Source organism: Platalea leucorodia (assembly GCF_965183815.1).
Source record: "Platalea leucorodia genome assembly, chromosome: 16".
Taxonomy (NCBI): Eukaryota; Metazoa; Chordata; class Aves; order Pelecaniformes; family Threskiornithidae; genus Platalea; species Platalea leucorodia.
Window position 1 is genome coordinate 10,709,274 of NC_138838.1, and position 20,117 is coordinate 10,729,390.

The 20,117-nt window shown below is 49.3% G+C and overlaps 1 protein-coding gene across 4 annotated transcripts in view; it reads right to left on the minus strand.

The window, feature by feature from the left end:
• Positions 1 to 15,219: 15,219 nt before the first annotated feature.
• The window catches only part of MSI2 (musashi RNA binding protein 2), a 259,854-nt gene continuing 254,956 nt past the window's right edge, over positions 15,220 to 20,117 (minus strand). For 2 of the 4 annotated variants that reach the window (XM_082328703.1, XM_082328702.1), the window contains 3 exons: positions 19,610 to 19,764; positions 17,748 to 17,825; positions 15,220 to 15,438 (listed from right to left, as the gene is read on the minus strand). In XM_082328703.1, coding sequence (XP_082184829.1) covers positions 17,784 to 17,825; positions 19,610 to 19,764 — 197 coding nt within the window. In that variant the 3' untranslated portion in view covers positions 15,220 to 15,438; positions 17,748 to 17,783. Of the gene's footprint in view, positions 15,439 to 17,747; positions 17,826 to 19,609; positions 19,819 to 20,117 lie in introns of all 4 variants that reach the window. The other 2 variants (XM_082328700.1, XM_082328701.1) reach the window with 2 other exon arrangements.

Genomic DNA, 20,117 nt, shown 5'->3' on the forward strand with positions numbered 1-20,117 from the left:
GAAGAACATAAACCTCTGTGAAGATGCTGAGCCTTCCTGAGAGGCACTGAAACCTTTCCGTTTCATGCTGAGGGGTGAGGGAGCGGAGGGCAGGTCAGGCTGCGGGCCAGCCTGTGGGCTGGGGGCTGCGAGCAGCGGTCTTGCAAATAGACATTTAAACGTCCTGGAGGTATATTTAAGTTCTGGGTGGAAAAGGGTGTCAGCGGAGCCATAAAAGCATGTGTCAGAAGGAAACAAATGTGCAACCAGAGGTAGTTTTAATAACAAATATGTGGGGTTCTTTTCCCAACTGTTGAATGCTCAGCATTCCCTGCCTGGGAGATTTCTGAGTGTTTCAGCAACATGGTAGTGTGCTTGGAGAGGAGGTGGCTGCGCAGGCGGCTTTGCGTGGGAAGAAAGGGGGGTGCGGGTGGGTGTGGGCATGCTGGCAGGGAGGGACTCCTCGCCTGGGTCTCCCTGGGACCCCAGAGCTGCCCTGGTGCCGGGGTGGCTGGGCACGGGGGCTCCCGTCGCTCCAACGGGACATGCTGATTCGGGGAGGGCATCAGCCCCGCTGAAGGCTGGCAGGGGTTTTGCGAAGAGGAGTGAAACCCCCGTCCGACGTCGTTGGTGAAACCTCCCGATGCTTGGAGGGCAGGAGGAGGCACGCGGCCCTGGTGCCTCCCTGGCCTTGGCAGCTCTGCAGAAGCTCAGAAGCGTTATTTTTGGGTGGGCAGCACCCTGCTCCTTGCGGGGGGGTGGGTGCCAACCCAGCTTTCTGCTGCGGGGAAGCAGGTGGGGAGCATCAAGCTATGGAGAAGGGCAAGAGGCATGAAGCTCCTTGGGGTAATGCCGGAGACCTTCCCCTGGGTAACACCGGTACTTGGGGGGGAAAGGGGAATTGGGCGCTTCTTGAAACTCATATGGTGTTTGGGAAGGGGCATCTGTCCTGGAGAATAGCGTGAACAGATGCTGCAGCGCTTATTATTTTAAAAGCTATGAATTTAAAATGTGTTAATTAGGAGGAGTGAGGAGAAACATCAGCAATTCCAACTGATCATCCACAGGAGCCTTGTACAGGAAAATAAATGATAACAGTGCAAAAATATAGCCTGAAATCACTGGGTAGATGCTGGGCTTTGCTCCCTGCGGGACCACGACCAGCTGATCTGGAGGGAGTCTTTTCTAAGACCTGAAAAGCAGGGAAATCTGCCTGGAACGAGTATTTATTTCAAACCTGAGACCATCTACGAATGTATGGCTGGGGCAGCCGAGGTTTGTCGAAGTGGATGTGGGAATTTCATGTGCTTATTTCATACACCGTCAGACCCTGCTTGTCTGACTGGAGAGCTGCATAGGAAAGCAAAGACAAGCCCAGTTTCTGCAGACTCCTCCAAAACCCAGTATGCCTTACTGGGAAACTGCAGCCCTTCAGCATCCCCTCGGGATGCGGTGCTCCTGCCGGCTTGTGCGGAGGTGCCGGCTGCTCTGCTGCCGTGCAAGCGCCAGCGAGCCGCAGCGCTGCCGGGAGAGAATACCCTATACCAGGAAAAAATCTTACTTAAGTCTTTGCAAAGCCACAGATAATGCACTGTGAGAGTGAACAACCCGGATGAAAAATAATTGCACTCCTATTTTTCTCCAGCTTTTCTTATCAACGACTTTATCACCTTTGGTTTTATTTTACACCTTATTTAGACTTTACTGTAATCCCAGCTATTTCACCATTGACACCTCCTTAATACCTTGTCTAACACCTCTGACACCTCTGGCTAATGCCCAGGCCCTTCTCCAGCACAGAACAGCTCTAGCAAAAACGGAAAAGAGCTAAAATGGAGAGAGAGAAAAATTATGTACTGCCCAGGCGCTGTGAATAATAACCCTTGAGGAGAAAGGGTGGGGGCCAGCCTTCCCCGTGCAGCTGAACTTTGATATCTCCCCACATTAGTCTACATCTGCCCATTTCTTACTATTTAAAGATTGTGCAGCAAGTGTTACGCAGGAAGAAGAAGCGAGAGGATTTATTGTTTGAGGGAAACTGCAACCTATAAAGGCTCAACTTAGTGAACTGAAGCAAATTAATTCCTCTTACTTAGACACCCTGCGCTAAGTTCAGCCCGATTCAAAACCTTCCATCTCCGCGCGTCCTGCTGGCGTTAGCGGGTCTGGTGCCAACCCAGCACCCGCTGCCGCTCCATCAGGTCTTTGGCCGGTGGGTGCTGTGGCCAGGGCTTTGCCCCTCGTTGCCAGCCCTGAGCCTGCCTTTTGGGGCTAATTCTCCTTTTGCGGCCGGGGAAGGTACCTGCCTGTCTGCAGGGGATCCCTCCTTTGCAATATTGAGAGTTACTATTCAAATATTCCTGGTTTTCTGGTTGGAAGGAGACTAAACGGGATGCTGGGACACCCGGCTGGGTTTGCGGTGTCACTGAGCTCCGTTGCTCTGTGGGTCGCTGGTGGGGTCCAGCAGCTCCGGCAGGCGCCCAGGAGCATCCCGCGATGCGGGCTGGAGCAATGCTGCCAGAGCCAGGAATTCCCACTAGGAAAATTCCCCCCTTCTCCCTCCGGTGGTGTCTGACAAGGCTGACTTTTCCTGGCAGCCTGACCTGGAAGAAATCCTATTGCAACCCCAGCGCTGGAGATAACACAGCAATACACTTCTTTTTTTTCCCCTCTGATCTCTGAGCCTAAAGACTATTGCTACATTACCTAGATTTAACTACCCATTACACAAACTATATCTCTAAAGCGAGGGATATGGCAGCTTTATTATAAGTTTATTACATGCTAATTCAAGCAAATAAATTTGCTCCAGCTGTGGAGCAAAGGAGATTAATAACCTCGAAGATCACTTTGCTGCTTTGATGAGTTTCTTGAACAGAGTAGAGTATATTTAGGAAGAGCAACTAGATTAGTCAAAAAACCCCTTTAATTATTAGTGACACTGTGCAAACTGCTTCATATGAGTGGAATACCAACTACTTAACTCCCTGACCTTATTATTCAAATAAACACTTCTTATTATAGCAACATGACTTGCTCGTCAACACATCAAATCAGCTGCCTGGGTGGTGGTTTGGGTGTCCCCCTGTGTCAGCAGCCAGCAGCTGGGCTCTATTAGGGGTATAACGGCCTTAAAGGTGCAGGGGCTCCTGCACAGGGAATTTAAAGATCTTTACGTGCTATGCAGTGAGCAGAGAAATGCACTTTGCTGGGATGGCCTCAGTGCTTGCCCCTTTCCCTGCCCAGGGTGTTTGATACGGGTTTTTATTCTGCTGTTAATTTAGATTTTTCTGAAAGCGCTTAAGGCTGGATGCTCAGCATTGCTTTGGCGTTGCTGATGTTTTAACACCTTCTCCAAGGAACGTGCGTATGTTTTTTGGAACAGCCTTGGGCAGGGGGTTGCAGGGGTTGTTTTTGTCGCTGGACCTCTCCACGTGGTCATTGCCATCCCGTTTGCTGGAATCCAGGGCAATTGTGCACTTGCTGGTTCATCTTCGTTGCAGCTGGGGTAGAGGTAGGATGCTGGAGCAGGACGCGGTTTTCTGCCCCTTTTCACAGATGTGCTGGTTTTAACTGGGCTGGGGTTAAACCATGACAATAGATAAAAAGCAGGGGAAGAGGGGCTTCCAAAAAAGATTTCAGATGTCATGAAAATATATGTGGGTGTTTGCTGAGAAGTAGATAATTGTCAGAGATACTTCCTAGTGCAAAGAAGTCAACTCTGAAAGTTTTTCTGGGGAGCAACGAGCGGTGTGCCGCGCTCCCGTGGGGATGCTGCAGGGTCCCGGGCAGCGCCCGTCCCATCCCGTCCCTCCTGGGCAGAGAGGTTGTTTGCAGCTCCTTCCTCCGGGCGCGGGGGCACCTGCCTGCTCCTCTCGTGTTAAATGAAGCCTGGTTTGGTCCTGTGTAGGACTTGCCACTTTATCCCGGTGCTGGGTAATGGTTGCTGCCGTCAGGGGAGGTGGTGGTTTGGGAGTGGAGCAGAAGACGGGCGGCAGCGCGGTGCTGCAGCACCCACGGACCTGCCGGGAGCTCGTGCCCGCGGTGAGAATAACACCATCCCCACCCGTTTGGGTAGGAATTGCGCATTTTTGCTTGTTGAGGCTTGATTGTGGGAGGAAGGTATTTGTGACCCAGTGCCAGGACCTGGATGCGGGAGGGATCAAAAGGCACCTTCTGCCTTCTCACAAGGGGAAGTGTCCCTGCTGCTGCGTCCTGTGCCCTTAAACCGCAGCAGCTGCCCTTGAGCCTGATGGATGGAGGCAGCGGCAGCTCCGGTGAAGCAGAGAGGACACGGAGCACCGGTCCGCATCACTAGTTGCTTCCCTTCATTTTTCTCTGGTCCGGTTTTACTCATCGGCCCAGCCGGACTCGGCGGATGCCGGTGGCAGGGGAAAGCTCGGGGGGCTCGGAGCCCGGGGGTGTCCCTGCGTGGGGAGGGTCCCCAGGGTTTGTCAGCAGTCTGCGGGGACGGCGTGGGTCCGGCGTCTCTTCAAAAGGCAACAAATTGAGAATATTCTCCTGCCCCCGTGCTTCCTGCTCTCCCCGTCTCTCCGCCACAGAAGGCAGCCCTTCTGCCTTCAAACAGTTCCTATTATATGTAGAGCAAGCAAAAATGATGTGTTAAATACAGCCCGGGCTGAAGCTCTGAATCAAATCAATTCTTTTGTGATTCCCTGAGCTTTTGAATTTTCAGCCCTGCCGAAGAATTGTTAGCACAAGAATAGGGCTGAAGGAGCAATCCTTTCGTATCACTATTGACTCAATTATTTTGCCTCTTGATTTTCTATGAAGCGGGCCGCGATGCCGCGCCGATATGCTGATTGCTAATGGCAGAGCATTGTTCAGCACCGTCTCCGAAGGCTTGGGGTGGAATACCTTCATCTCCCCATTTGCTCCAGGCTGCGTTTGGGACCTAGTTTTATTTTGATTGATGCAAACTGCAACGCACAGGAGGCTGTGCAGAGCAGGCTTTTCACCGTGAGCTGCCAGGAGGAACCGCAGCTGGGCTCCAGGCTGCCGGTGCAGCAAAGGGTTATGGCTCTCGCCGGGGCTGGGCTGAGTCGGTGACCTTCCTCTGTCTGACCTACTAACGTCCCCGCTCCTGGGATGTTCCCGGCGCTGCCGAACGCGCGGATCGATAGGGCCAGCGCGGCATAAAGCGGAGAGGTTGCATTTACACAGTGTCACGACTATCAATATTGACAGCTCGGCCGCGTGTCCTTCGGAGCAGCGTGTGCTGTCAGCGCCGGGTTATTAATGCCCCAGCGACTGCCCATGCCCCGAGCCCTGCGGTGCTGCGGGAGGGTTGCTGGCGGCTCCAGTCCGGTGCCCAGACAGTGATGCTGAGCCTGACCCTGGGTGCTGCATCCCTGCAGGGTGCTCACCTCCCTTTAGCATCTCCGCTCAGGTATCCTTCGAATGGGTGCTGTGGTACCCAGCCACGGTTGGGGTGGACAGGGAGAGGGGACAGGGATGTGGCTCCAGCTCCACTGCGGGCGGCTGGGAGAGTTGGGAGCCTGCAGCCCTGTTCAGCCTTGCTCTTTCAAGATAAGAGAGAGGAATTCCCCACCCATCAAAAGGTGGTGAAAGACCAGTAGGAAGCACTTTGGATCTTTGGATGAAAGGGGCTGAGGAGGAGGAAAGGGGCTGAGGAGGAGCAAAATACCACCTTGCTTTGAAGATGCAAAGCCCTGTATAAATCCTAAGCAGTTTTATTAGCGGCTCAAATGCACCGCAGGCTTTAAAAAGGCAGAAGTACGTACTTTCTCGTGCTTATTTTTCTTGCTGATGTTTATGTTGTGTCAGTGCCCACAATTGCTAGGTGCTCTTTAGACGCAGGAGGTGACACAGGCCGGCTGTGACGGGGGCTGCGGGGTCAGCGTGGGGCTTTAGGGCTGGGGAAGGGGCGCTGGTGCGAGATGGGGCTGGGGCGTCCCCTGTCCCCTGGAGGGAGGTGGGCGAGCCAGCCTGCAATGCCCGCCAAATATTTTTGATTTAAACTCGCTTGCTTCAAGGCACAGTCAAACAGACAGCTGCTTAAACACATACAAGCAGAAAACTTCTGCTTTTGTGACAAATGGGCTTGAAAAAGTTGGGTGCAAAGAAAGGGGGGGAGCCCAGGCAGGAGCATCCCCGTGGTGCAGCCCCAGTGAGGCGGGCGTGCGGGCCGGGTTTCTGCAGGAGGAATTAAAGCTGGTGGACCTGAGGTGTAGGATAAGCCCCTGATCCCACCGCCACGGCTCCTGGGACAGGCGGGAAAGATGGCGAGGAGGGAGGGCTCCGGAGCAGCCTGCTGCGGGGCTTTGCAGGGTAAGTGTGGCCTTCCTCTCAGCAACACTTGCAAACACCCTCACTGCAAAACTGCCAGGGCAGGGAAGAAAAACCCCAAATCGATAGGAAATGATGAGTTCAACTGAGCCCATTTTCAAAGCTGTCAGGAGCTGCAAGGCAAGTGCAGTAACTGGGAAGGAAAAAACGATTTTAATGCAGACCTTTTTTGGAGAGCAGGATGCAGGACCACGTGCGCATCCCCTGAAGAGCCAAGGGGACAGCAGGGACCAGAGCCCTCCTTTGGCCGTGCACCCCCCGGGTTTATTTAAACCCCATCCGATTGCATGCTTGCCATGTGCGAGCTCTTTAGGTCTCAATCACTGCTGTGCTTCAAATTAGTGGTAAATGAAAGACGGAACGCTGGTGGGAAGCAAGGCCCTGATGTGCCCCAGAGTGGCTGCGGGGGTAATCGCCCCGCATCAGCCAGCGGTACCCACACAGGCACCTGGCTCGGGGCAGGGCGGGCGGCGGGGAAACCCCGAGCTGTAAGGAGCGCACCCCCAGCGCGGGCAGCGGGGCGAGCAGCCTGCTCCTGCCCAGGTGAACGATTAATACCGCTCACCGTGCCCTTGCCTGTTTAGAAAACAACCAAGTGAAAGGTTTAATTGCACAGGTTAAAAGCAGATGGGCTCCCTGGCTCTGGGGCCCCGGCTCCTACCGCGCTGCCCCGGCACGGCTGAGCACGGTGTGGGGGGAGAGCCACGGTGTGGCCGAGCCTCCCGGTGTCACCGTAAATCCTGGGGAAATTCAAGCCGCTGTTAGTGTTTGGAGACGCCGCAAGTGATGATTTCATAATCACGCCCGTCTCTCTGCGGCTGGCTCGAGATGGGGGTCATTTGGTTAATGCACGTTTCAGTCTTCATTGCCTTTTTAACTAGTTTTTAATCAGTAATTATTAGTGAGCGGGAGCGGTGCGTGGGCTCCTCTTGCCCGCTCCCCGGGCGAGTGCCACTCAATATGTCACGGCAATTAGCACCCAGCGGCGGGGCGCGGGCCGGACACCGTCGCTGCCACTGGCCCCGCACCGGGACCTCGGCTGGTCCCCAGGCACCGCGGCCGCAGGGCCGTGCCGGCTGCTCCCGCAGAAACTGCAGCAGCGGATGGGAACGTGCCCGAGCATCACCAGCCCGTTGTGGTCTTAGTTATTAACGTTGGTAAGGTGCAGGGTTTGGTGACCTGGGCTCACTGCCACCCTGAGATAAAGCAGCTTCAAGGACCGGGCTCTCCCACTCGTACCAAAAAGAAACTCTCATTTTCTTTGTTCGCCCTGCAGATAAGAAATTACCAAGCAGCGGATGCGAGCGGCAGACGCCAGCTCGGCCCGTGGGAGCCTGCGCCGCCGCTAATTACAGCCGCTGCCATGGAGGTAAATAGCAGGGAAATCAGCCTTCGACTGATTCAGAAATGAAGTCAAGTATCGGTGCCCTTTGCAAATAGCTAATGAATTACAAGTATCGCTCTATACACGGGAGCTGACATCACCTCATGACCAACTGAAAACCGCAGCCATGCACCCTTGAAATGTAGGGCCTGCTGTCACTGTTCCTGTCTTAGGATATTTAAAATAATTGCAGGCAGAATGGTATATTTGGGGGGTGGGTTTGTCATTATAAGCAGGGTTTCAGCCCTGGGCGCTCTCAGGCTGCGTGCTGGGTGGCATCCGGGCTCGCGCCCGCCGCGGGGATCAGCACCCTGCGGAACAGATGGGTTTTAAAAACCCTCTCTTTTATTATGCTTTATTAATAATGAGGAGGCCCTTGTAAATAGCCATGAAAGGAAGTGCTTAAGCTCGTAATTAATAAATGCTGGTTTGGTTTCTGCTGCTGAACTGCAGCCTCGAGATGCCCGATGGGGGATATACAGCTCTGCCAAAACAGTGGAGGGTGCTTGTGGCTGCGCCGCAGGTTAATGAGCCCGGGAAATATCGCCCGCGTCCCCCGAAAGCTGGGACAGCCTCCTCGGTGGTGGGGTATCGCGTGGCCGTGCCCCGCGGTGCAGGGTTGGGGGCCCTGGGGCAGAGGATGGGGACGGGGGCGCAGGGATGCGGGGGGTCGTGGGCCCCCCGTGGGTGCTGCGGGGGCTCCCCGGGCTCGGCTTCCCAACGCCCGCCGCATGGGTTACGCTGCAAAACCCCAAAGAGCCCCAGCTGCCTCCTGAAACCCACCGTTACGTCTCGGTCATAAATGTTTATGACAGGAGGGAAAGGAAGTAAATCACATTTATATCCCTTGTTTTCTTTATCGGGGCACTAATTTGACAGGGAAGGGAAATTTTTGCTTATTTTACAACTCCGATTTTGGCTGCAATTTGATTTCAGTAGCTGGGAGGTGAACACAAACTCTTATTTTTATTCCGGAGTCGGTATAAAAATTTACATTTTGACACAGACCCCCGCTAACATTTTAGTGCAGATATAGCAGGCCTCCAGGCTTTTCACAAAACACATAACCCAACGTATAATACACTCATAATTCACTAATGTTTGCTGAATGACAGGGTTAAGTGGCTGCTATTCCCGGCCTCCCACCACACTAATGTACTCCAGACCTGCGGTCCTTTTCTTCTGGATTGCAGTCAAATCGTTTCCTGCAGCCCTCGCAGTGGAAGCTCCTTCCACCCCGAATAAACACTACTTCCGAAATTATTTTCATTTGTTTTTCTAATCTAATTTTCCCCTCGGTGCTCCACTAATCATCAATCCCATTAAGGGCTTGATGTGTTGACTGCTTTCCAGAGAGGAGCCCGTCCTGCGTCCCGCCGCGCGCTGACCTTCACCGGCACGATCCCGGCTGAGCCCCCGTGCTGCCGCCCCCCGGGGACCCTGCGGCGGGGCCGGACCTGGAGGGAGGTTTGTGGGTGCTGGTGGGGCTGGACCGTCCCCTCCATCCCAGCCCAAACCCGCATCCCGGCCGTGGCCCTGCCTGTGGGAGCTTGTGTCATCCTGGGCGAAATAACGTGAATATTTAAGACGTAAAAAGGAGGAAAGGGGGGGAAGTTGGCTCTGCTCCGCTCCACGTGCCAAAGTAAAACACCCTCTGGTGAAATGTCTGAGCTGCGAAGAGGGTGCGAAGCCAGACAACGCGTGTCGCTCCTAATGAGAAAAGTAAACAGCGAGCATGTGTGCAGGGCCAAGGACTTTATCCAACTGGATTGGGAACACATTGCCACCCGCCGCCCTTCCTGGGAACGGGATTAGTGCCGCCACGGAGAGGACGAGCTCACATCCCCGCTCGGCTGCCTTTTGTCACAGGGGCCTGGAGCTCAGCCCGGGACGGGGAGGTTGGGGCTGATTTTCCTTCTCTCCCGTGGGAGGTTTTTGCTCTCCTCTCTCGGCAGGGCCCCGAGCTGGGCAGCCTGGCGTTGGCTGGGTCCAGCCTTCCCAGGTTGTAAAAGTTGCTCATAAACCTTCAATCTAGGGAGGGATGAGGATGAACCAGGCTGGGAACCCCTCCTGCCCTTCACCGCGGTGTCTTGCCGGCTGGCACAGCCTCAAACCGGGTCTGCAGAGCAAACCAACGCAAACCGTCCGGACTCATCTCCCTCCTCCTGCGGCCGCCCCCAGAAAGGCTGCTCTGGGGCGCACGCAGCCGCGTTTCCTGCTCTTTATGGGATATTCAATGGTTTTTCCCCCTCCGAAGACGCGCTGCGCCATGTCCCCCAGCCAGCCGCTCCCTCCCCTCCGAGGCAAGGTAAGCCGGTCGCAAGGACAAAGCAGGTATGATTTTCCCCCCCCCCCCAAGTATCTCTGCAAGACACACTGAGACTGATAAACAGAGGCACCGATACGATGCCTAGATAGAAATATTTCTAAGCCACAACGTACAGATCTTCCCCTCCATCAGGGCTTGCAGAGCACCACTCGGACACGTCAGGAAAGTGGGGTTGAGTGGAAGCCATTAGAAATGGTGACACTTGTCACCGATGTCCCTTACCTCATGTTTCCTGCGCCGGGTTATTTTGACACCAATTTGATGGGTCTGCAGGGGTTGGCAGCGTCGGCGGCAGCAGTACAGCAGTGCTGCCACGGCCCCCTTAATTCGGACTTTCTCCAGGCAAGGACATGGTCCCTGGGGCAGGGATGCGATGCCAAAAAGGTGCTCGGCGGTGTGCAGCACAAGGGATTAGACTTGGAGCGCTGGGGATGGGGACGGGGATGCTCCAGCCCTCCCCAGGGCCGGACCCCCCAGGCAGGAGCAGGAGGGGTGACGGGGCTGCCCGCTGGCCTCCCCCCAGGAATAAACATTTCACCCCCCCGAATGAAAGGGACTCCACGGATCTGTTCAAAACAGTTTATTGTATTTTTTCGTCAGACAAACACATTGATTTCTGGACCACAGTAGAGGATGGAAACCTTTCACAAACTTATTTATTTGAAAATACAAATATAAAATTATACTTTCCACATCTGTGATGTGAGAGACCCCCATCCACATAGTATTTTACAACAGGGCTTTAGAAAGCCATACACAGAGACCTGAAAGATGCTTGATATATATAGATACATATATATATGTATATATATAAAAAAAAAGTCACTACCAAAGTTCTCATCAGTTCATACTAAAGTATAAAAGGAAGGGCTAGGCCTGCCACTGTGCCATAGTTTATTTAGGTACATTTATGACCACCTGAAATGCTTAGACTTGCATCCTAGTACTGATGGAGTTCAGACCTCGTACAACAGAGAATGACGGGGATTTGCTACCTACGACGGTCGACGCGACACACGAGCCCACGCGTGGTGTTACGAGTATGTACAGAACAGAGAGCCGGGCGCGCGGGCGAGTCCTGCTTCCCCCCAGGCTGCCGGGGCTTCACCCTGCTCGGACACGGAGCTCTCTCGAGACAACACAGTCGGACTGTTTGGGAACCGAGAACCGATCACGAGGATTTACTTTCTCAAACTAAGGTTTGTTTTTTTTATTTTTTTTTTTTTTGGTAATTTTTATTACAGTATTAAAGTATTGCTTAGCTTACAGAATCTCCTCACGTAGTGTTCGCACACAGCAATGGGTTTGACTTGGATTCTGTACGTATGAAACTCTACAGTGTCTGTGCGCAGACCGGGATCTGCCGGTGTGTCTTCGATGCATCCTGTCTCTTCACCTTACACTAACTTCAGTTTTCTGTTTGAACTATTTCGCTTAAAAAAACAAACCAAACCACTAAAAAAAAGAATTCAGAAAATTCCACCCAAGAGACATTTCCATAGCATAAAAGACAGCTATGAGTTAGTGTTTGTTTTTTTTTTTTTTTTTTTTTGTAAACAGTTTCATATGCAATATCATACATAACCATGGCTGGCCTTCAGTAAAAATGTAGTAAACTATATTGCTTTATTCTTGATTATGTTGCATTGAGTGAATGGCAGAAACGAAACAGGAAGGTAACTGTGGCTGGAGTCGCTAGCCCTCATTCACACTACAGATGAAAACAGCATCCTAGGCTTCAGAGCAGGGAAGAAAAGAAATCCGAACACCTTTCAGGTCGTTATTACCAACAATTACCCAATGGTTTAACTAGCCTAGCAAGATGTGTGACATTCACCAGCGGTACGCTGCTGTACAATGGAAAAAAAATAAACTTACAGCAAAGAGAGCCATGCTACCTTAAAGTCCAAGCTACAAATTCAACTTAAAATGAACATTTATGAAGTATAAGAAACCAAAAAAAAAAAAAAAAAAAGGACAGATCAGGCTTCATTTTAATCAAGCCAATCACAAATGACTTTTTTGTTTTGAAGCGGGGAGGGTACCCGAGCTCTTGTGGCTTGCTACGACTCCTTGTAAAACGTCCCTCGTGTTTGGGACGCGGCCCGTCCCTCGGCAGGGTCGGCGCGGCGCCAGGCGCTCCGGGCAGGGGACGAACCTGCCTGCGCCGCTGCCCGCGCTGGGGAGGCGCTTGGGGTGCCCATGTCGCACAACGAGATGGAAATCTCTCTCTTTTTGGTCGCTCCGGGGGTAGCGGGTCCGTATGAGATATTTGGAAAGAAAAGGGCAATATCCCTTGGAACGATCCTTCACTCGCTGTGCTTGACTAAAACAAAGGTGGAGCTGAACCTTTGTGCTGAAAAATTTACAAAAAACCCCCAAACGAACGAACAAAGGTAAAAAAAAAAACCTTCAAAATGGACTTCTAGATGAGTGGGGGACTAACGTGAACCTTAGTCTAGGTAGCCACATCAAAACATATTGGATTCCACGACATTTGTGCTATGGGCCACTGGGACTTCTCAAAAGGTATATAAACATCTAAAACATATTCACACAGATTAGCAATTTCTTCTGAGCATTCTTAAAAAAATATTTTTTTTTTTCTCTTAGTAAAATCGTTTTAATATACCGTGCCTCCCTCTTTTAAAAAATAAATTAAAAAAATCCAGTTTTGCATATCTAGCATTAGCATTTAAGGTAGTATGGCACATCCCCTTCTCAAAGTCAAGGGTGGGGATCTACAAATGCCTTAGGAGTTTGCCAGCATTTTTAACATTGTGAGACCTTTGGTTAGTTGAAACCGCATCAGATCAGCAAAAGAAAAAAAAAAAATCAAGAGAAAAGAAAACAAAGAAAGGAGGAAAGAAGAAGAAAAAAAAAAGGAAAACCTTCCCAAAATTATTAGCATTTTTGTCTTAAATAAGAGAAAGTTCTATCCTTACTGGTCCTAAATCTGAATAACTACATCTAAATTTTTAACCTTAATTACGATACACCTACCAATATGTACTAGAAGAGGAAGAGAGAAAGAGGGGGGGAAAAATTCACTACACTAGCATCAGGACAGCACTCTTACAAGATAGCCATTTTATACACTATTAACATACAACAATGATCAACAAAGAATATTCTATGAGGTGACAGGGAATGGAGAGGAAAACCAACTGGTAGTACAGTACATCATCAACATTGACAAAATATCAATAAAAAATTCCCTGATGGTACATTGAATTCCAGGGAATTTGGTTCGTTGTTTTTTTTTTCGTTTTTATTTTTTAAAGAATTGTTTTATTTATTTTATTACTTGATCAAGTCTCAATATTTAAAAAGCGTCCAGCATTTTGCTTAAACCTGGTTGTTCTGAAATAAGAAAAAAACCTAAAACATTACATAAAAAGCATGATTCTTTTTTAAAAACAAGAAAAACAAGGTTTTCTCCTTTCGGTTAGCAGTATGGTGCCTTGTTTTTGTTAAAGATGCCTTGCTCTACCTTGTCTATTGAATGTCTACATTAGTCTACTTGTTAGTAAAATTTACAAAAATAGGAGTGCAGCAGCTCTTTTTAACAAATGTCGCATTCAGTGTCTTATACTGGCTGTACCTAAAGTACCAAATTTATAAACGTAACAATTTAAAAAAATATTAATAAAACTCGTCAATATTACGTTAAAAAAAGAAGAAATATATCCACACTACAGTATGTTCTTAATGCCACCTACCATGTTGTACTTCTAGTTTGCTGTTGCAGGCCTATTTACCAATATTAAAAAAATTAAATTAAAAAATATCCTTCATAAGTTTCCTCCCCCAACAGAGGACCATATATATAACAGCCAAATATTAAACATGTGCAAATAGGAAACTGTCAGTTTTTCCCCTACCAGTCACAGTGCAATGATGTTTTATACTTTATTTTTTTTTTAAATTCTGTTTACAACTACAATAAATTAAAATCTTCCGTTGCTTCTAGGGTGAAACTTGTAGCACTGAGGTATTCCCAAAAAAAAAAAAAAAACAAAACAAACCAACCAAAAACAAAACCAAAGTCGCTTTCCTAATTTGTTAATACAGAAAGTAATGGATAAAAAAGGTAACCATGCAAGCCTGGAAGCCGCTCCGCCTGCAGCAGGCGAGCGCGGAGGAGGGACCTCGCCTCCGCCCGGGCTGCGCAGGGTGCCCAGAGCAGCTGAAATGACTGGACAGCAAGTTGATCTAGTTTAAAACAACAACTAAAAAAAAAAAAAAAATTTAAAAAAAAAAAAAAAAGGTGTGCTTTGAACCGTAAATGCGTTAAATAGGAAAATCGTAGCTTCTTTTTCAGTCTTGGGAAAAGCAGGTTTTAAATTAAAAAAATACCACTAGACTGTTCCTTTGTAAGCTGTGCACGTCTGATAGCGAAGATGCTGGTATGACGCTAGGAGAGCTGGAAGGTCTACCACGCCTACGGAGCAAGCTGACCAGTGTGTGCATCACCTAACTCCCGCGGGCCAGCTCCGGCAGTTGGTCAAAAAGTCTCAAACTGTCTTTTTTTTTTTCGTCCATTTTCATAGAGAAACTGCCTTAGGCTGACTCCATCACAAAAATAGGTTTGTATTTCTCTTTCTTAATAGTTTATATGTAGTTAATGGAATTGTATTTACAGTATTTTTTTTTTTTTTTTCAGAATTCACAATTTCAAAAAACCTTATATCACCTCTTTCAACAAAAAAAAGCACTTATAGAAAAAGGACGCACAAAAAGTTTGTAGTCCTTGCCTTATTGCCGAAAATAGATAGAATTAGGTTAACGAAGACGCCACAAACGAAAAGAAGGGCTAGAGAACCTGCTGCTCACCCGCGCCCCCCGCGCCCTGCAAGGCCGCCCCGAAACCGTGCCCGCCGCCGGCTCTGCTCCCCCCGCCACCCTTGGCGGCTGCAGAGCCGGTACCAGCGGCTGAGACTCCTGTCACCATCTCAGCATCCTTTAAGCAACAACGACTACGTAAAACAGAAGGGAGAAGGAGAGGAGGGGGGGAAAGAAAAACGAAAGAAACCCCTTAATATAAACAGTTACACTATGGTTAGGCTCTTGCTAGATACACAAAGAATTAGAACTACGTGGCTACGAGACTATGTCAAAATGCTACGAAAAAATGTGATTTGGAGAGGTTTAAAAAGAGGGGGGGGAACCCATCAAGAAAATAAAACGAACAAGAAATGGATTTTATATACATACTTTTAAATCTGTTGTTTTTATAGTACAGCAGATTCATGAGATGATGAGAGAGATTTTAAACAACCTAAGTCCGTCGAGTGCCACCTCCAGTTTGTTTGCGTTATCGGTGATGATGTAGTGCTCAAAGTCTGATGAGATCACCCAAACGTGGGCCCGTTCAGAAACTTCGCCCCGTCTTGCCCGGACATCCAGAGAGACTCTGCAGGGAGGAGAAGGCAGAAACAGGACACGGCGGAGAGTGAGAATTAAACGAGGTCAAGTGGGATTTTTAACAAAAACCCCCACGTGTCTGCAAACGCTTCGCGAAGCCGCGGCGTGCTCTGATCCACACCAAGGGTGAACCCGGAGCGACCCGGCTGAAACGCAGAGGCGTTCCTGGGACGGCCGCCGTGGGAGAGCGTATTTCATGTATTTACTGCTCTTACTTTCCAGCTCCATCCCGGTGGAAAGCAGCCTGCCAGCTAAGCCTGGACTTCAGGCAGGCAGCGCGTTCCCAGGCAGGCTGGGCTTAGCTGTGTGCTAGTCTGGTTTAGGAACAATAAAATGCGACTTGATGTATCGGAAAGACAAAAACTGTTCCTCAGGCGTCTGTTACGCCAGGAATTTACACGGCTTCGGTAAAATGAGTTTTTTCTAAAGGCTAAAGTACTTGAAAGGTAACAACTTTTACATGGGCACACTGCAGTAGTGATGATTTATTTTATAACAGAGCCTTCAGCTTCTAATGCTCTGTTCCTGCCGGTGCTCAATGTTGAGATGGAAATAAATATTAGGGGACCGGTTCTGCAGGCAGCCGCTCGCAGGGCTGGCTGCGGCAAGGAATGCATCCCGGTCACACGTTTTTGGGGGTGACCTCCAAAACCCATCCCCAAACGGCCGTGCCCGGGGTGAGGTCCCACCAGGGCCCCGCGGGTCTGCGGGAACGGCCGGTCCCTGCCCCGGGGAGCCGCAGCTCAGCCAAATCCATCCTCTGCCGCCGCGTCCTGGCCCGGGGAGCGGGGGCAGCCGGGGCGGGCGAGGGACCAGGCGCCTCGGGATGCGCCGCCGCAATAAAAATTTCAAACTCAGTGGTCCTTGAGGAATTAATAATAAGGCTCATTTCCTCCTCTCGCAATCTATTTTAATTAGTAATGAGCAACATTAAAAGCACTTTCTGTTTTTAAGTCATTAATGGTTTGAGTCTTAATACTGGCCAGTAAATGATGGTTACAGTTTGATGTGTTGTGGTAAGTGTAAAATGATTACAATACATTAATCTGATGAACGCTGCCTTCATTGCAGCGTTATTAGCGTGAATTATGATGTTCTGCTGAGGTCTCCAGCCGGCGTTGTGTACCACCTCGGTATTACAAAGGCTGACGGCCCAGAAAACGTGAAGGATTCTGACAAATTGATCTGTGAACATACACTGATACGTGCAAATAATAACGGGGATTAAAGCAAGAGCGCTTATGCCACTTTTTTCTTTCCCATAAAAAATACTACTTGGTGGAGCAAATCAATTGACGGAACAATTTCAGGTAATCTTGGGTGTATGTGGGTAGATGAGGAGTAAACAGAAAACTCCTTTATCCACTAGTATTTAGGTATAAATCTATTTTTAGATAATTTAAAACCTCCAAACATTTTCCACCGTTTCCAGCCCCTTGACTAACTGTAATTCTAATTTCATACACCAATTTTGAACGTAAAACATGTGACATTGATCAGGTAGTGCCAGGCAAAAGGCAGAGAAATAAAATCTGTCACGTCCATGACATTTGTCTGTATGGACTAAGAGCTCTAGAGGTAAACCTGTGCCACTTAATGGGGGTAACTTCTGGTTTTCATTGACTGACTTGTCTCATCTACTCTATTCTCGGTGTACGAATATTTGTTTGCAAAGATGAATATGCCAAAGGCCAAAAAAATAAAAATAAAAATAAAATTAAACATTTAATTAACTTGAGCTTAGTTCAAAGGGTAGGAAACTGGCAGCGATCCAAGGATGCATTACTCAGGTAATGTCTTTAATTTAATTTGCTTAGGTTTAATTTTTTTTTAATCTTGATAATTGCTCTATGGTTACTAGTTACAATGTTATCTTTTAGCTGTAATATTTGGTACAGCACTTAATTAAGAATGATGGCTTCTCTGTAATAAAGCAGTGGGGCTCGCCTATTTTTAGACCAGTGCCTTGGTAGCGGATCTATAATCCCCATCGGGATGCTGCCAGCTTGGTCGTTTCCCCACAGGTTTCTGGGATCGCTGGGTTTTCTGCAGGGTTTTTGACTCTCCAAATTATTGCACCAAGTGTCATGAACACGGAAACGTGACTTTTTGGGGGTTTAGCTCCCGATCTGCCTTCCAGTTTCCAACCCGTGAGACTGATTTGAATAATATAAATCACAGAAAGGAATGATTAAAGGCCAAGGAAAGACGAAATGAAGATAAAAAATTGTTCACTTAAAGTAAATATAGGGGAGATGGTAGTTTAGCACAAAGTACAAATGGTATATACTGTAATACCTCCAAGTGAGATGGCAACCAACCATGTGTAACGTTTCAATGGTATCCATTTGTAAAAGCCGTTGCAATCAAAGGTCCCTAAAATTGTACAATTGTTAAGTTCATCAGTGCTCTATACATGGGAACAGATGATTATTAATTTTGGCAAGAAATTATCAAAGGACTTGAAAGACCGTGCTGCCAGCATGAATAGGTATTTCCGAGAGCTGTTCTGGTCACCAGTGGCTCGGTGTGCTGAACCCTACGGTTACCTTTCCAAGACCATAATCTCATTCCCCCGGTTGCAAAAATAAGCTTTGGATTCTCCCTTCTTTCGTTTTAAACCAGGGTTAGTAAATGGACAGGGTTAAATAAATATATATGTAAAAAAGGCTACGGGATTCTTTGCAGTTATTGGGGGAAATTAAGAGGCTGCCAATCTGCAAGTCAAATGCAAAATCGTTCTTCGGAGAAGTGTTAGTGCAGACAAATCCGGATACCCAGGCTTGCACCTCGTATCCTCTTACTTGAAAAATGGGGATGTTGCCGAGGCCAAAGTGCCCAAGTTTTCAAGAACAAACAGGTCTTTTTCTTTAGGTGAAAAACGGAAGTAAGAGGTGTTGTAAGTGGTGAGAGATGGCGGTTTAAATTGATGTAGCTCTTAGCGGAGCAATAATATCCCGTGTTTGGTACCAGCATTGATCCGAAGGGACTGTCAAGTCCCTGGCGTGACCACGGGAGGGGCAGGACCAGGACGGGAATGGAGCACGAGGGCACAAATGGATGCATCAGGCGTTTTTTTTTTTGTCTTTTTGGGTACTGGTTGCTTATGCAATAAAAATAACACGATTTCAGGAGCTTTTGTCTGCACTACGCTCCCGCTCCCCCCACTCATCCGATTTGGTCAAAGAGTGAAATCCTCCGCTCAGTTTGAGGGATCTTGGGGGAGCCCTCTGTACTCTGACATCTTTACCACAAAAGAGGGAAAAACATCAAATTGTTTTGCTGAAAAAAAGGGAAACAACTTCAGTTGCAGTTTTTCTGTTTGGGAGACTGACAGCCACCAAAGAGGTCCAACCACATTCATGCTAACACACACAGGTAAAACAGCGCGATCTGAAAACCAGCATGCAGCTTTGTTAAGCAAATCTCCGTTGCCCGTAATTAGTGAGATTGCAGACCCACGCGGCATTAAAGAATTACTTTTCCAATGACTTGACAACAAACCAGAAGCGACTTACTTGTAACCTGCAGATTTTAAGGACTGTTAGTGATGTTGTACCCAGCTGGAAGTGACCCAGGGGGTTGGCAAATGCCAGCGTCCACCCCCCGTCCACAGGGATGCTGCAGTTACAGGGATGGGTGGCGGGGAGCGGGACAGCCCCGTGGCCAGCGGCGGGATGGCCGTCCCCTTGCTGGGGTGGCTGTGGGCAACCCTGGGGTCCCGCCGGCTGAATTAATGAACCGCTTTTTTCCTCGTTTAGGCAGGAGCAGGGACTGCTGCGTTGTCTGCAAATGGGCCCATCAGCTGGGATGGGCGGTTGGGCTGATACAAAGCCCGTATAGAATAAGCAGAAACTTTAAAGCCCGTAATTATTAAATATGTCCTTTTGAAATGTGTCGAGTCTGGACTGCAGAAGGCACCAGACAAGCGTTTCTAGCCGAGCTGGCACCTGGAGCGGCACGCCGGCCAGCCGGCTGGCAGCGCCAGTGGGTTGGGCATAGCTCTAGCAGGCTACAGCAGCAAGGCGCTACGCTCGCTGTCAGGTCATAATTAACAAAAAACCCAACATACCCTCCCCAATGTCATTAAACAATGAAACCCACCCCCTCGACCAAGAAACAGGGGCGGCGGCTCTGGCGCCGGCGCGCGCGGTACTTACGGCGATCCCATGGCCGAAGCCGGAGCCCGGCTGCGGGCTGGCGGCGCTTATGTAGTTACCCACGCCGGAGTCCTGGCTGGCCGTGCCGTAGAGGTCCGCGACGGGCCCTGGGCTGTTGGCCCCGGGGAAGCCTCCGGGTCGGGCTGGGTTGGAGCCTGCCGGGGAAGCGGGTGCGCCAAAATTCGGTTGAGCACTGTAGCTATTCAAGACTGGTGTGCAGAGAATAAAGCTGGGTATGAGGCCAGACGCCGGGCATGCACCGTTATTACAAAGCCAAACACCAGAATAAACAGCCTAGGCCCAACTTCTAACACTTAACCAAGGCCATGCGATAGGAGAGCAAGTACTGGATAAGAGTCAGCCCGTACTACTACGAAGCTTAGAGCTCCAAAAATATAGATATGGATATATATAAAAAAAAAAGAACAATCATTCAACACACTACTGCAACCAGAGACTGGAGGTGCTCATTTTCACCAAATTATCACAAAATATAATAGATATTTTT